At 48.9% G+C, this 14191-nt stretch overlaps 1 protein-coding gene across 1 annotated transcript; it reads right to left on the reverse strand.

The window, feature by feature from the left end:
- Positions 1-7: 7 nt before the first annotated feature.
- On the reverse strand, positions 8-13170 carry LOC124021413 (adhesion G protein-coupled receptor E5-like). Its single transcript, XM_046336603.1, has 7 exons — positions 12988-13170; positions 12145-12339; positions 10138-10259; positions 7492-7587; positions 7084-7242; positions 527-711; positions 8-126 (listed from the first exon to the last, which is right to left on the reverse strand). Exons 1-7 carry the CDS (start codon positions 13156-13158, stop codon positions 8-10), a joined length of 1047 nt encoding a protein of 348 aa, XP_046192559.1. The 5' UTR covers positions 13159-13170.
- Positions 13171-14191: the final 1021 nt, after the last annotated feature.

Consider the following 14191-nt stretch of genomic DNA (forward strand, 5'->3'; position numbering starts at 1 on the left):
TTTGACTTTACAGTTTGGCCATCTGGTGGGAACCTTTGTCATGGGAGGAGAAGTAAAGAGGTGCATTGTGGGGGTTTGGTGACGTCATATCTGCGACTCCCCCGTGTTCTCTGCGCTCCTTGACCCCTAGGACAGACAAATGTCAAAGGACAGAGGTTAAATTACTGAAAAGTGTGTGTGTGTGTTGTGTGTGATGTGTGTATGTGTGTATGTATGTATGTACCTGGGATTGGCTGGAAGAAGGGTTGGTGGTGCTGTGTCTGAGTGTGTCTGGGATTCTTCTGCTGGTGTGCAGATACAGGACAGCAGCTTGCCATACTCCTCTCTCACCTGATGAGGGCAGCAGAGCATAGTGTTACACACACACACACACACCACACACATACACACACACAAACACACACACACACACACACACACACACACACACACACACACACACACACACACACACACACACACACACACACACACACACACACACACACACACACACACACACACACACACACACACACACACACACACACACACCATACCGTTTTGTTCAGTAGGCAGTGCATGATGAACAGCAGTGCTCCCTGTAGAGAGTTGAGGATAGTGAAGAGATATGTCATGACCACTGTCCCCTCCTCTTGGAACTGGAACACTCCAAATATCCACATAGTACCCAACACACACAGCTGGGCCACTGCTGTCACTGTGAACACCCTGGAGAGAGAGAGGGGGGAGGAGGGAAGGAGAGAGGAGGAGGGAGGAGGGAGAGGGGAGAGGGAGGGAAGGAGGAGGGGGGAAGGAGGGAGGGAGGAGGAGGGAGGACGGGAAGGAGGAGGGATGGGGGTGAGGGTGGGTAGTGAGAGAGGGGGAGAAGGAGAGAGGAGTGGGGGACAGAGGAGGGGAAGAGGGGGAGTTGAGGAGGAAGGAGGGAATTGGGGTAAGGAAGGAGGAGGGAGGAAGGAGGGAGGGAGGTGGAAGGTGTGGGAGGAGGGAGGGAGGAGTAGGGATGAGGGGAGTGGCGGAGAGGGTGGGAGAAGGATGGGGAGGAGGAAGGAGGAGGGATGGGGTGAGGGTGGGGAGGAGGAAGGATGGAGGGAGGGAGGGAGGGAGGGAGGGAGGGAGGGAGGGAGGGAGGGAGGGAGGGAGGGAGGGAGGGAGGGAGGGAGGGAGGGAGGGAGGGAGGGAGGGAGGGAGGGAGGGAGGGAGGGAGGGAGGAGGAGGAGAGAGAGGTGGGGAGGAGGAGGGGGAGGAAGAGAGTTTAAGTTAAAAAAATTATACTAAACACCGGTTTTGGCAACCCTTGTTATGCACCCCTCCTCATCATTATTCACACCTGCTCCCGATCGTTATGCACATCTTCTTCCCATCGTTATGCACACCTGCACCTCATCATTATGCACACCTGCACATCATCGTTATGCACACCTGTTCCCCGTTGTTGTTCACACCTGCTCCCCATTGTTATGTACACCTGGACTCCATCATTACCTTGATTACTTCCCCTTTATTTAGCCCTCAGTAGCCTGTCTTCGGGCAGTATTGGTTCCGTTCACGTTCAGTACGCTGCTCCTGTTGAGTTTATCTGCTTGTTCTCATTAATAAACTCTCCTTCTGCACCTGCTTCCTGACTCCTAGTGTATAGGTTATGCTCTCGCACTCTCTCTCTCTCTCTCTCTCTCTCTCTCTCTCTCTCTCTCTCTCTCTCTCTCTCTCTCTCTCTCTCTCTCTCTCTCTCTCTCTCTCTCTCTCTCTCTCTCTCTCTGTTATGCAGGTGAATGAGGACCCAAAAGCGACTTGGCGAAAACAGAGTTTTTAATCCAGTAAAGTAACTTTACAATCAAAAGGCATAATTCTACTCGTAATGACGAGAACAGACTGGAGACTTGATCAAGAACTGCAGGTTGCCTCGGGAAGGCACTTGAACGTAGCAGACTCAGACACCTGCTCACCACGCAGCATCTGAGGGAAACACGACACGACAGGGCGATACATAGACACAGCACGGTGAACAATAGACAAGGATCCGACAGGGCAGGAACGGAAAACAAGGAGAGAAATAGGGACTCTAATCAGGGAAAAGGATCGGGAACAGGTGTGGGAAGACTAAATGATTGATTAGGGGAATAGGAACAGCTGGGAGCAGGAACGGAACGATAGAGAGAAGAGAGAGAGGAAGGGAGAGAGAAAAAGGGGAACGAACCTAAAAAGACCAGCAGGGGGAAAATGAACAGAGGGAAAAGCAAAATGACAAGACAATCTAAGACAAAACATGACAGTACCCCCCACTCACCGAGCGCCTCCTGGCGCACTCGAGGAGGAATCCTGGCGGCAACGGAGGAAATCATCAATAAGTGAACGGTCCAGCACGTCCCGAGACGGAACCCAACTCCTCTCCTCAGGACCGTAACCCTCCCAATCCACTAAGTATTGGTGACCCCGTCCCCGAGAACGCATGTCCATGATCCTACGTACCTTGTAAATAGGTGCGCTCTCGACAAGGACGGCAGGGGGAGGGAAGACGAACGGGGGTGCGAAGAAAGGGCTTGACACAGGAGACATGGAAGACAGGATGGACGCGACGAAGATGTCGCGGAAGAAGCAGTCGCACAGCGACAGGATTGACGACCTGGGAGACACGGAACGGACCAATGAACCGCGGAGTCAACTTACGAGAAGCTGTCGTAAGAGGAAGGTTGCGAGTGGAAAGCCACACTCTCTGGCCGCAACAATACCTTGGACTCTTAATCCTGCGTTTATTGGCGGCTCTCACAGTCTGTGCCCTGTAACGGCAAAGTGCAGACCTCACCCTCCTCCAGGTGCGCTCACAACGTTGGACAAACGCTTGAGCGGAGGGAACGCTGGACTCGGCAAGCTGGGATGAGAACAGAGGAGGCTGGTAACCCAGACTACTCTGAAACGGAGATAACCCGGTAGCAGACGAAGGAAGCGAGTTGTGAGCGTATTCTGCCCAGGGGAGCTGTTCTGCCCAAGACGCAGGGTTTCTGAAAGAAAGGCTGCGTAGTATGCGACCAATCGTCTGATTGGCCCTCTCTGCTTGACCGTTAGACTGGGGATGAAACCCGGAAGAGAGACTGACGGACGCACCAATCAAACGACAGAACTCCTCCAAAACTGTGACGTGAATTGCGGGCCTCTGTCTGAAACGGCGTCTAACGGGAGGCCATGAATTCTGAACACATTCTCGATGATGATTTGTGCCGTCTCCTTAGCGGAAGGAAGTTTAGCGAGGGGAATGAAATGTGCCGCCTTAGAGAACCTATCGACAACCGTAAGAATCACAGTCTTCCCGCAGACAAAGGCAGACCGGTAATGAAGTCTAGGGCGATGTGAGACCATGGTCGAGAAGGAATGGGGGAGCGGTCTGAGACGACCGGCAGGAGGAGAGTTACCCGACTTAGTCTGCGCGCAGTCCGAACAAGCAGCCACGAAACGGCGCGTGTCACGCTCCTGAGTCGGCCACCAAAAGCGCTGGCGAATAGACGCAAGAGTGCCTCGAACACCGGGATGACCAGCTAACTTGGCAGAGTGAGCCCACTGAAGAACAGCCAGACGAGTGGAAACAGGAACGAAAAGGAGGTTACTAGGACAAGCGCGCGGCGACGCAGTGTGCGTGAGTGCTTGCTTAACCTGTCTTTCAATTCCCAGACTGTCAACCCGACAACACGCCCATAAGGAAGAATCCCCTCGGGATCAGTAGAAGCCACAGAAGAACTAAACAGACGGGATAAGGCATCAGGCTTGGTGTTTTTGCTACCCGGACGGTAAGAAATCACAAACTCGAAACGAGCGAAAAACAACGCCCAACGAGCTTGACGGGCATTAAGTCGTTTGGCAGAACGGATGTACTCAAGGTTCTTATGGTCTGTCCAAACGACAAAAGGAACGGTCGCCCCCTCCAACCACTGTCGCCATTCGCCTAGGGCTAAGCGGATGGCGAGCAGTTCGCGGTTACCCACATCATAGTTGCGCTCAGATGGCGACAGGCGATGAGAAAAATAAGCGCAAGGATGAACCTTATCGTCAGACTGGAAGCGCTGGGATAGAATGGCTCCCACGCCTACCTCTGAAGCGTCAACCTCGACAATGAATTGTCTAGTGACGTCAGGAGTAACGAGGATAGGAGCGGACGTAAACGTTCTTTTAGAAGATCAAAAGCTCCCTGGGCGGAACCGGACCACTTAAAACACGTCTTGACAGAAGTAAGAGCTGTGAGAGGGGCAGCAACTTGACCGAAATTACGAATGAAACGCCGATAGAAATTAGCGAAACCTAAAAGCGCTGCAACTCGACACGTGACCTTGGAACGGGCCAATCACTGACAGCTTGGACCTTAGCGGAATCCATCTGAATGCCTTCAGCGGAAATAACGGAACCGAGAAAAGTAACGGAGGAGACATGAAAAGAGCACTTCTCAGCCTTCACGTAGAGACAATTCTCTAAAAGGCGCTGTAGAACACGTCGAACGTGCTGAACATGAATCTCGAGTGACGGTGAAAAAATCAGGATATCGGTCAAGATAGACAAAAACAAAGATGTTCAGCATGTCTCTCAGAACATCATTAACTAATGCCTGAAAAACAGCTGGCGCATTGGCGAGACCAAACGGCAGAACCCGGTACTCAAAATGCCCTAACGGAGTGTTAAACGCCGTTTTCCACTCGTCCCCCTCTCTGATGCGCACGAGATGGTAAGCGTTACGAAGGTCCAACTTAGTAAAGCACCTGGCTCCCTGCAGAATCTCGAAGGCTGATGACATAAGGGGAAGCGGATAACGATTCTTAACCGTTATGTCATTCAGCCCTCGATAATCCACGCAGGGCGCAGAGTACCGTCCTTCTTCTTAACAAAAAGAACCCCGCCCCGGCCGGAGAGGAAGAAGGCACTATGGTACCGGCGTCAAGAGACACAGATAAATAATCCTCGAGAGCCTTACGTTCGGGAGCCGACAGAGAGTATAGTCTACCCCGAGGAGGAGTGGTCCCCGGAAGGAGATCAATACTACAATCATACGACCGGTGAGGAGGAAGGGAGTTGGCTCGGGACCGACTGAAGACCGTGCGCAGATCATGATATTCCTCCGGCACTCCTGTCAAATCGCCAGGTTCCTCCTGAGAAGTGGGGACAGAAGAAATGGGAGGGATGGCAGACATTAAACACTTCACATGACAAGAAACGTTCCAGGATAGGATAGAATTACTAGACCAATTAATAGAAGGATTATGACATACTAGCCAGGGATGACCCAAAACAACAGGTGTAAAAGGTGAACGAAAAATCAAAAAAGAAATAGTCTCACTGTGGTTACCAGATACTGTGAGAGTTAAAGGTAGTGTCTCAAATCTGATACTGGGAAGATGACTACCATCTAAGGCGAACATGGGCGTAGGCTTGTCTAACTGTCTGAAAGGAATGTCATGTTTCCGAGCCCATGCTTCGTCCATGAAACAACCCTCAGCCCCAGAGTCAATCAAGGCACTGCATGTAGCACCCGAACCGGTCCAGCGTAGATGGACCGACATAGTAGTACAGGATCTAGATGAAGAGACCTGAGTAGTAGCGCTCACCAGTAGCCCTCCGCTACTGATGAGCTCTGGCCTTTTACTGGACATGAATTGACAAAATGTCCATCAAATCCGCAATAGAGGCACAGGCGGTTGGTGATCCTCCGTTCCCTCTCCTTGGTCGAGATGCGAATACCTCCCAGCTGCATGGGCTCAGTCTCTGAGCCAGAGGAGGGAGATGGTTGCGATGCGGAGCAGGGAAACACCGTTGACGCGAGCTCTCTTCCACGAGCTTGGTGACGAAGATCTACCCGTCGTTCTATGCGGATGGCGAGAGCAATCAAAGAGTCCACACTGGAAGGAACCTCCCGAGAGAGAATCTCATCTTTGACCACTGCGTGGAGTCCCTCCAGAAAACGAGCGAGCAGCGCCGGCTCGTTCCAGTCACTAGAGGCAGCAAGAGTGCGAAACTCTATAGAGTAATCCGTTATGGATCGATCACCTTGACATAGGGAAGCCAGGGCCCTAGAAGCCTCCCTACCAAAAACTGAACGGTCAAAAACCCGAATCATCTCCTCTTTAAAGTTCTGGTAATTGTTAGAACAATCAGCCCTTACCTCCCAGATAGCTGTGCCCCACTCTCGAGCCCGGCCAGTAAGGAGTGAAATGACGTAAGCAACCCGAGCTCTCTCGCTAGAGTATGTGTTGGGTTGGAGAGAGAACACAATATCACACTGGGTGAGAAAGGAGCGGCACTCCGTGGGCTGCCCGGAGTAGCAAGGTGGGTTATTAACCCTAGGTTCCGGAGGCTCGGCAGGCCAGGAAGTAACAGGTGGCACGAGACGAAGACTCTGGAACTGTCCAGAGAGGTCGGAAACCTGAGCGGCCAGGTTCTCCACGGCATGGCGAGCAGCAGACAATTCCTGCTCGTGTCTGCCGAGCATGGCTCCTTGGATCTCGACGGCAGTGTTACGAGCATCTGTAGTCGCTGGGTCCATTCCTTGGTCGGATCCTTCTGTTATGCAGGTGAATGAGGACCCAAAAGCGACTTGGCGAAAACAGAGTTTTTAATCCAGTAAAGTAACTTTACAATCAAAAGGCATAATTCTACTCGTAATGACGAGAACAGACTGGAGACTTGATCAAGAACTGCATGTTGCCTCGGGAAGGCACTTGAACGTAGCAGACTCAGACACCTGCTCACCACGCAGCATCTGAGGGAAACACGACACGACAGGGCGATACATAGACACAGCACGGTGAACAATAGACAAGGATCCGACAGGGCAGGAACGGAAAACAAGGAGAGAAATAGGGACTCTAATCAGGGAAAAGGATCGGGGACCAGGTGTGGGAAGCTTAAATGTTGATTTAGGGAATAGGAACAGCTGGGAGCAGGAACGGAACGATAGAGAGAAGAGAGAGAGGAAGGGAGAGAGAAAAAGGGGAACGAACCTAAAAAGACCAGCAGGGGGAAAATGAACAGAGGGAAAAGCAAAATGACAAGACAATCTAAGACAAAACATGACACTCTCTCTCTCTCTCTCTCTCTCTCTCTCCTTACTTGATCTTGCGTAGGTTGGAGAGGTCAGGGTTGAGACTAGAGAACTTCTGGGCCAGCCTCCAGACAGTGATGATGAAGATGAAAGCGTTGAGGAAGATGATGGTGCACACTGGGCCGAAGAAACTCCAGATGAATCCTCTCTCCAGAGACAACCAACAGCTGACAGAGACACACAGAGCGGATAACGTTACATTTGGGTTATATACATGTTAAATCTATGACATTGTCATTGTTATTCTATTGTGTAACTTTTTATTTTATCACACACACACACACACACACACACACACACACACACACACACACACACACACACACACACACACACACACACACACACACACACACACACACACACACACACACACACACACACACACACACACACACACACAGACTCAGACTCACTGTTGTGTGGTACCGTATCCATCTGGGTAGGTGATGGCAGAGATGATGACTATAGTCAGTGGCAGTCCATATCCCACAGCATGCAGGTACAGAGGTCTACAGTAAGACGAAGAATCACAGAGCTTCATAAAATACAGGTACAGAGGTCTACAGTAAGACGAAGAATCACAGAGCTTCATAAAATACAGGTACAGAGGTCTACAGTAAGGCGAAGAATCACAGAGCTTCATAAAATACAGGTACAGAGGTCTACAGTAAGACGAAGAATCACAGAGCTTTATAAAATACAGGTACAGAGGTCTACAGTAAGGCGAAGAATCACAGAGCTTCATAAAATACAGGTACAGAGGTCTACAGTAAGGCGAAGAATCACAGAGCTTCATAAAATACAGGTACAGAGGTCTACAGTAAGGCGAAGAATCACAGAGCTTCATAAAATACAGGTACAGAGGTCTACAGTAAGGCGAAGAATCACAGAGCTTCATAAAATACAGGTACAGAGGTCTACAGTAAGGCGAAGAATCACAGAGCTTCATAAAATACAGGTACAGAGGTCTACAGTAAGACGAAGAATCACAGAGCTTCATAAAATACAGGTACAGAGGTCTACAGTAACACGAAGAATCACAGAGCTTCATAAAATACAGGTACAGAGGTCTACAGTAAGAACAATCACAGAGCTTCATAAAATACAGGTACAGAGGTCTACAGTAAGACGAAGAATCACAGAGCTTCATAAAATACAGGTACAGAGGTCTACAGTAAGACGAAGAATCACAGAGCTTCATAAAATACAGGTACAGAGGTCTACAGTAAGGCGAAGAATCACAGAGCTTCATAAAATACAGGTACAGAGGTCTACAGTAAGACGAAGAATCACAGAGCTTCATAAAATACAGGTACAGAGGTCTACAGTAAGGCGAAGAATCACAGAGCTTCATAAAATACAGGTACAGAGGTCTACAGTAAGACGAAGAATCACAGAGCTTCATAAAATACAGGTACAGAGGTCTACAAGAAGAACAATCACAGAGCTTCATAAAATACAGGTACAGAGGTCTACAGTAAGGCGAAGAATCACAGAGCTTCATAAAATACAGGTACAGAGGTCTACAAGAAGAACAATCACAGAGCTTCATAAAATACAGGTACAGAGGTCTACAGTAAGACGAAGAATCACAGAGCTTCATAAAATACAGGTACAGAGGTCTACAGTAAGGCGAAGAATCACAGAGCTTCATAAAATACAGGTACAGAGGTCTACAAGAAGAACAATCACAGAGCTTCATAAAATACAGGTACAGAGGTCTACAGTAAGACGAAGAATCACAGAGCTTCATAAAATACAGGTACAGAGGTCTACAGTAACACGAAGAATCACAGAGCTTCATAAAATACAGGTACAGAGGTCTACAGTAAGAACAATCACAGAGCTTCATAAAATACAGGTACAGAGGTCTACAGTAACATGAAGAATCACAGAGCTTCATAAAATACAGGTACAGAGGTCTACAGTAAGACGAAGAATCACAGAGCTTCATAAAATACAGGTACAGAGGTCTACAGTAAGGCGAAGAATCACAGAGCTTCATAAAATACAGGTACAGAGGTCTACAGTAAGACGAAGAATCACAGAGCTTCATAAAATACAGGTACAGAGGTCTACAGTAAGACGAAGAATCACAGAGCTTCATAAAATACAGGTACAGAGGTCTACAGTAAGACGAAGAATCACAGAGCTTCATAAAATACAGGTACAGAGGTCTACAGTAAGGCGAAGAATCACAGAGCTTCATAAAATACAGGTACAGAGGTCTACAGTAACACGAAGAATCAAAGAGCTTCATAAAATACAGGTACAGAGGTCTACAGTAACACGAAGAATCACAGAGCTTCATAAAATACAGGTACAGAGGTCTACAGTAAGACAAAGAATCAAAGAGCTTCATAAAATACAGGTACAGAGGTCTACAGTAAGAGGAAGAATCAAAGAGCTTCATAAAATACAGGTACAGAGGTCTACAGTAAGACAAAGAATCACAGAGCTTCATAAAATACAGGTACAGAGGTCTACAGTAAGACGAAGAATCACAGAGCTTCATAAAATACAGGTACAGAGGTCTACAGTAAGACGAAGAATCACAGAGCTTCATAAAATACAGGTACAGAGGTCTACAGTAAGACGAAGAATCACAGAGCTTCATAAAATACAGGTACAGAGGTCTACAGTAACACGAAGAATCACAGAGCTTCATAAAATACAGGTACAGAGGTTTACGATAATAATAATATTAATAACAACAATTACAATAATAATAACAACAATAACCAAATAATTGTTAATAATAACAGCAATAATAATAATAATAATAATATATGACATGATGCAGCTCTTCATAAAATAGCTAAATAAAAACATCAAAGTTGTAAGAAATATATATAATACAATAGAATATAGAATATATAAGGAATAAGGAATATAAAACACATTTGCAATAAAAATATATAAAATATACATTATGCTGTATTTATATATAAATATATGAATATAAGATGAATGTGACATGAAAATATACATAAAAAATATACTCTAAAGATATACTGATAGATACTCATTTATAACCATAGAGTAAATATATCCAATACCTTATGGTAGTGTTGAAGACCAGGACCACCATGCGATAGAGCTGAACCCCCTCTAACAACATCCAACTGAAGGATCCTAGGAAGAACAGGTGGAGGAGACCTGCTACAAACCCACATCCTCCCTGAGAGAGGAGAGGAGAGGAGAGGAGAGGAGAGGAGAGGAGAGGAGAGGAGAGGAGAGGAGAGGAGAGAGAGAGAGAGGAGAGGAGAGGAGAGGAAAGGAAAGGAAAGGAGAGGAGAGGAGAGGAGAGGAGAGGAGAGGAGAGGAGAGGAGAGGAGAGAGGAGAGGAGAGGGAGGAGAGGAGAGGGAGGGGAGGGGAGGGGAGGGGAGGGGAGGGGAGGGAGGGGAGGGGAGGGAGGGAGGGGGAGGGGAGAGGAGAGGAGAGGGAGGGGAGGGGAGAGGAGAGGAGAGGAGAGGAGAGGAGAGGAGAGGAGAGGAGAGGAGAGGAGAGGAGAGGAGAGGAGAGGAGAGGAGAGGAGAGGAGAGGAGAGGAGAGGAGAGGAGAAGAGAGGAGAGGAGAGGAGAGGTTGAGGAGAGGAGAGGAGAGGAGAGGAGAGGAGAGGAGAGGAGAGGGAGAGGGGAGGGGAGGGGAGGGGAGGGGAAGAGAGGAGAGGAGAGGAGAGGAGAGGAGAGGAGAGGAGAGGAGAGGAGAGGAGAGGAGAGGAGAGGGAGAGGAGAGGAAAGGAGGAGGAGAGGAGAGGAGGAGAGGAGAGGAGAGGAAAGGCGAGGAGAGGAGAGGAGAGGGAAGGAGAGGGGAGGAGAGGAGAGGAGAGGGAGGAGAGGAGAGGAGAGGGGAGGGGAGGGGGAGAGGAGAGGAGAGGAGAGGAGAGGAGAGAGAGGAGAGGAGAGGAGAGGAGAGGAGAGGAGAGGAGAGGAGAGGAGAGAGAGGAGAGGAGAGGAGAGGAGAGGGGAGGGGAGGGACAGAGGGACAGAGGGACAGAGGGACAGAGGGTAAGAGGGAGGAGAGAAGTAGTTAGGAGAGGAGAAGATGATGAGGAGGAGAGGGGTAAGGGGAGGAGCGGGGGACAGGGGGAGGAGAGGAGCAAGAGAGAAGGAAGGAGGAGAGGAGGAGAGGGACAATAGGGAGGAGAGGAGGAGATGGGAGGAGTAATAGCTAAAGTTAACACTGGCTACATTTGTAGTGGCTGTAAAGAAAACTGGATTCCAGATTCTCCTGGCCCATAGACTTTCAGGGTGAGGAACCATCTAACGTTAAGTTAGAAAACACAGAACGCTTCCTTTAAATGTGTTTGTCCACCTTGCTCTTTGTTCTCCGTTACCCACCTTGCTCTTTGTTCTCCGTTACCCACCTTGCTCTTTGTTCTCCGTTACCCACCTTGCTCTTTGTTCTCCGTTACCCACCTTGCTCTTTGTTCTCCGTTACCCACCTTGCTCTTTGTTCTCCGTTACCCACCTTGATCTTTGTTCTCCGTTACCCACCTTGCTCTTTGTTCTCCGTTACCCACCTTGCTCTTTGTTCTCCGTTACCCACCTTGCTCTTTGTTCTCCGTTACCCACCTTGCTCTTTGTTCTCCGTTACCCACCTTGTTCTGTGTTCGTTACCCACCTTGTTCTGTGTCCGTTACCCACCTTGTTCTGTGTTTGTCCACCTTGTTCTGTGTCCGTTGCCCACCTTGTTCTGTGTCCGTTACCCACCTTGTTCTGTGTCCGTTACCCACCTTGTTATGTTCTTTACCCACCTTGTTCTGTGTCCGTTAGCCACCTTGTTCTGTGTTTGTCCACCTTGTTCTGTGTCCGTTAGCCACCTTGTTCTGTGTTTGTCCACCTTGTTCTGTGTCCGTTACCCACCTTGTTCTGGGTCCGTTACCCACCTTGTTCTGTGTCCGTTACCCACCTTGTTCTGTGTCCGTTACCCACCTTGTTCTGTGTCCGTTACCCACCTTGTTCTGTGTTCGTTACCCACCTTGTTCTGTGTGTGAGGTGCTTGTGTGGAAGACACACATACATCTCCCACACACACACAGTCCCCACATCCCTACACCCACCTTGCTCTGTGTGTGTGAGATACCGCTGAGGAAGACGAGGTCAGCGATGAAGAGGCAGACACAGAGGTGGAGGTGGATGGTGGTGCGTGTCCCCTGGATGGACCGACACAGCCAGAAGGTCAGGATGCACAGCAACAGACACACCACAGACACCGACAGACCCAGCCACGTCAACAGACGCAGCTCAAAGGTGTTCTAGAGAGAGAGAGAGGACGAGAGAGAGAGAGAAAAGGGAGGGAGGGAGGGAGGGAGGGAGGGAGGGAGGGAGGGAGGGAGGGAGGGAGGGAGGGAGGGAGGGAGGGAGGGAGGGAGGGAGGGAGGGAGGGAGGGAGGGAGGGAGGGAGGGAGGGAGGGAGGGAGGGAGGGAGGGAGGGAGGAGGGAGTAAACAAATCAAATGTTGATAATTTCACCCATATTTATTACCACAGTGTTCCATCACAGCAGCAAGATGTGAGACCTGTTGCCACTATTTGTACATTGTTATAACACTGTATTTAGACATAATATGACATTTTTAACTTTTGTGTAACGTTTACTGTACATTTTGTATTGTTTATTTCACTTGTGTTTATTATCTATCCATGCCAATAAAGCCTCAGTTGGATATCATGTGTCAACTTGCAACAACACAGCCTTTATCTAAACCTAGGAGCATTACCTAGACATCACCCAGTGTGTGTGTGTGTGTGTGTGTGTGTGTGTGTGTGTGTGTGTGTGTGTGTGTGTGTGTGTGTGTGTGTGTGTGTGTGTGTGTGTGTGTGTGTGTGTGTGTGTGTGTGTGTGTGTGTGTGTGTGTGTGTGTGTGTGTGTGTGTGTGTGTGTGTGTGTGTGTGTGTGTGTACCTGTACAGGGTAGAGGGCCATGAGAACAGCAAAGCTGCTAAGGTGGGAACAGGAACACACGGTGTGTGTAGCGTTAGACGTGATTTTGGTACAGCCACGACTTGACCACGCCCCTCCCTCTTCCTGGACACGCCCCTCCGACCAGAACACACAGGTGTAGTTCATCTCCATTGACTCCGCCCTCACCTGGGGGTGGGAAAGAGAGAGAGAGAGAGAGAGAGAGAGAGAGAGAGAGAGAGAGAGAGAGAGAGAGAGAGAGAGAGAGAGAGAGAGAGAGAGAGAGAGAGAGAGAGAGAGAGAAGATGTTTCTTGAGAGAGAGAGAGAGAGAGAGAGAGAGAGAGAGAGAGAGAGAGTCTGAGAGAGAGAGAGATCCAAAGAGAGAGAGCTCAGAGAGAGAGAGAGAGAGAGGAGAGAGAGAGAGAGAGAGAGAGAGAGAGAGAGAGAGAGAGAGAGAGAGAGAGAGAGAGAGAGAGAGAGAGAGAGAGAGAGAGAGAGAGAGAGAGAGAGAGAGAGAGAGAGAGTAATTCTTACTGTTTCTTGATTTCAGAAGGCAGCAAGAGCAAAACAACATGTTTATCATGGTGCTCATCGTCTGTGAGCAGGTTTCCATCCAACATGTTTATCATGGTGCTCATCGTCTGTGAGCAGGTTTCCATCCAACATGTTTATCATGGTGCTCATCGTCTGTGAGCAGGTTTCCATCCAACATGTTTATCATGGTGCTCATCGTCTGTGAGCAGGTTTCCATCCAACATGTTTATCATGGTGCTCATCGTCTGTGAGCAGGTTTCCATCCAACATGTTTATCATGGTGCTCATCGTCTGTGAGCAGGTTTCCATCCAACATGTTTATCATGGTGCTCATCGTCTGTGAGCAGGTTTCCATCCAACATGTTTATCATGGTGCTCATCGTCTGTGAGCAGGTTTCCATCCAACATGTTTATCATGGTGCTCATCGTCTGTGAGCAGGTTTCCATCCAACATGTTTATCATGGTGCTCATCGTCTGTGAGCAGGTTTCCATCCAACATGTTTATCATGGTGCTCATCGTCTGTGAGCAGGTTTCCATCCAACATGTTTATCATGGTGGTGCTCATCGTCTGTGAGCAGGTTTCCATCCAACATGTTTATCATGGTGCTCATCGTCTGTGAGCAGGTTTCCATCCAACATGTTTATCATGGTGCTCATCGTCTGTGAGCAG

The sequence above is a fragment of the Oncorhynchus gorbuscha genome, unplaced genomic scaffold, assembly GCF_021184085.1.
Source record: "Oncorhynchus gorbuscha isolate QuinsamMale2020 ecotype Even-year unplaced genomic scaffold, OgorEven_v1.0 Un_scaffold_1103, whole genome shotgun sequence".
NCBI classification, from domain to species: Eukaryota; Metazoa; Chordata; class Actinopteri; order Salmoniformes; family Salmonidae; genus Oncorhynchus; species Oncorhynchus gorbuscha.

Bases quoted from the DNA above. Each gene is read 5' to 3' on its own strand.
- LOC124021413 (XM_046336603.1), bottom strand. From the start codon at position 13,158: ATGGAGATGAACTACACCTGTGTGTTCTGGTCGGAGGGGCGTGTCCAG. The intron at 10,260-12,144 runs GTGGGTGTAGGG...CTCCTCTCTCAG, and splicing joins TCTCACACACACAGAGCAAG to GGAGGATGTGGGTTTGTAGC. The intron at 7,588-10,137 runs GTATTGGATATA...GTCTTACTGTAG, and splicing joins GTCTTCAACACTACCATAAG to ACCTCTGTACCTGCATGCTG.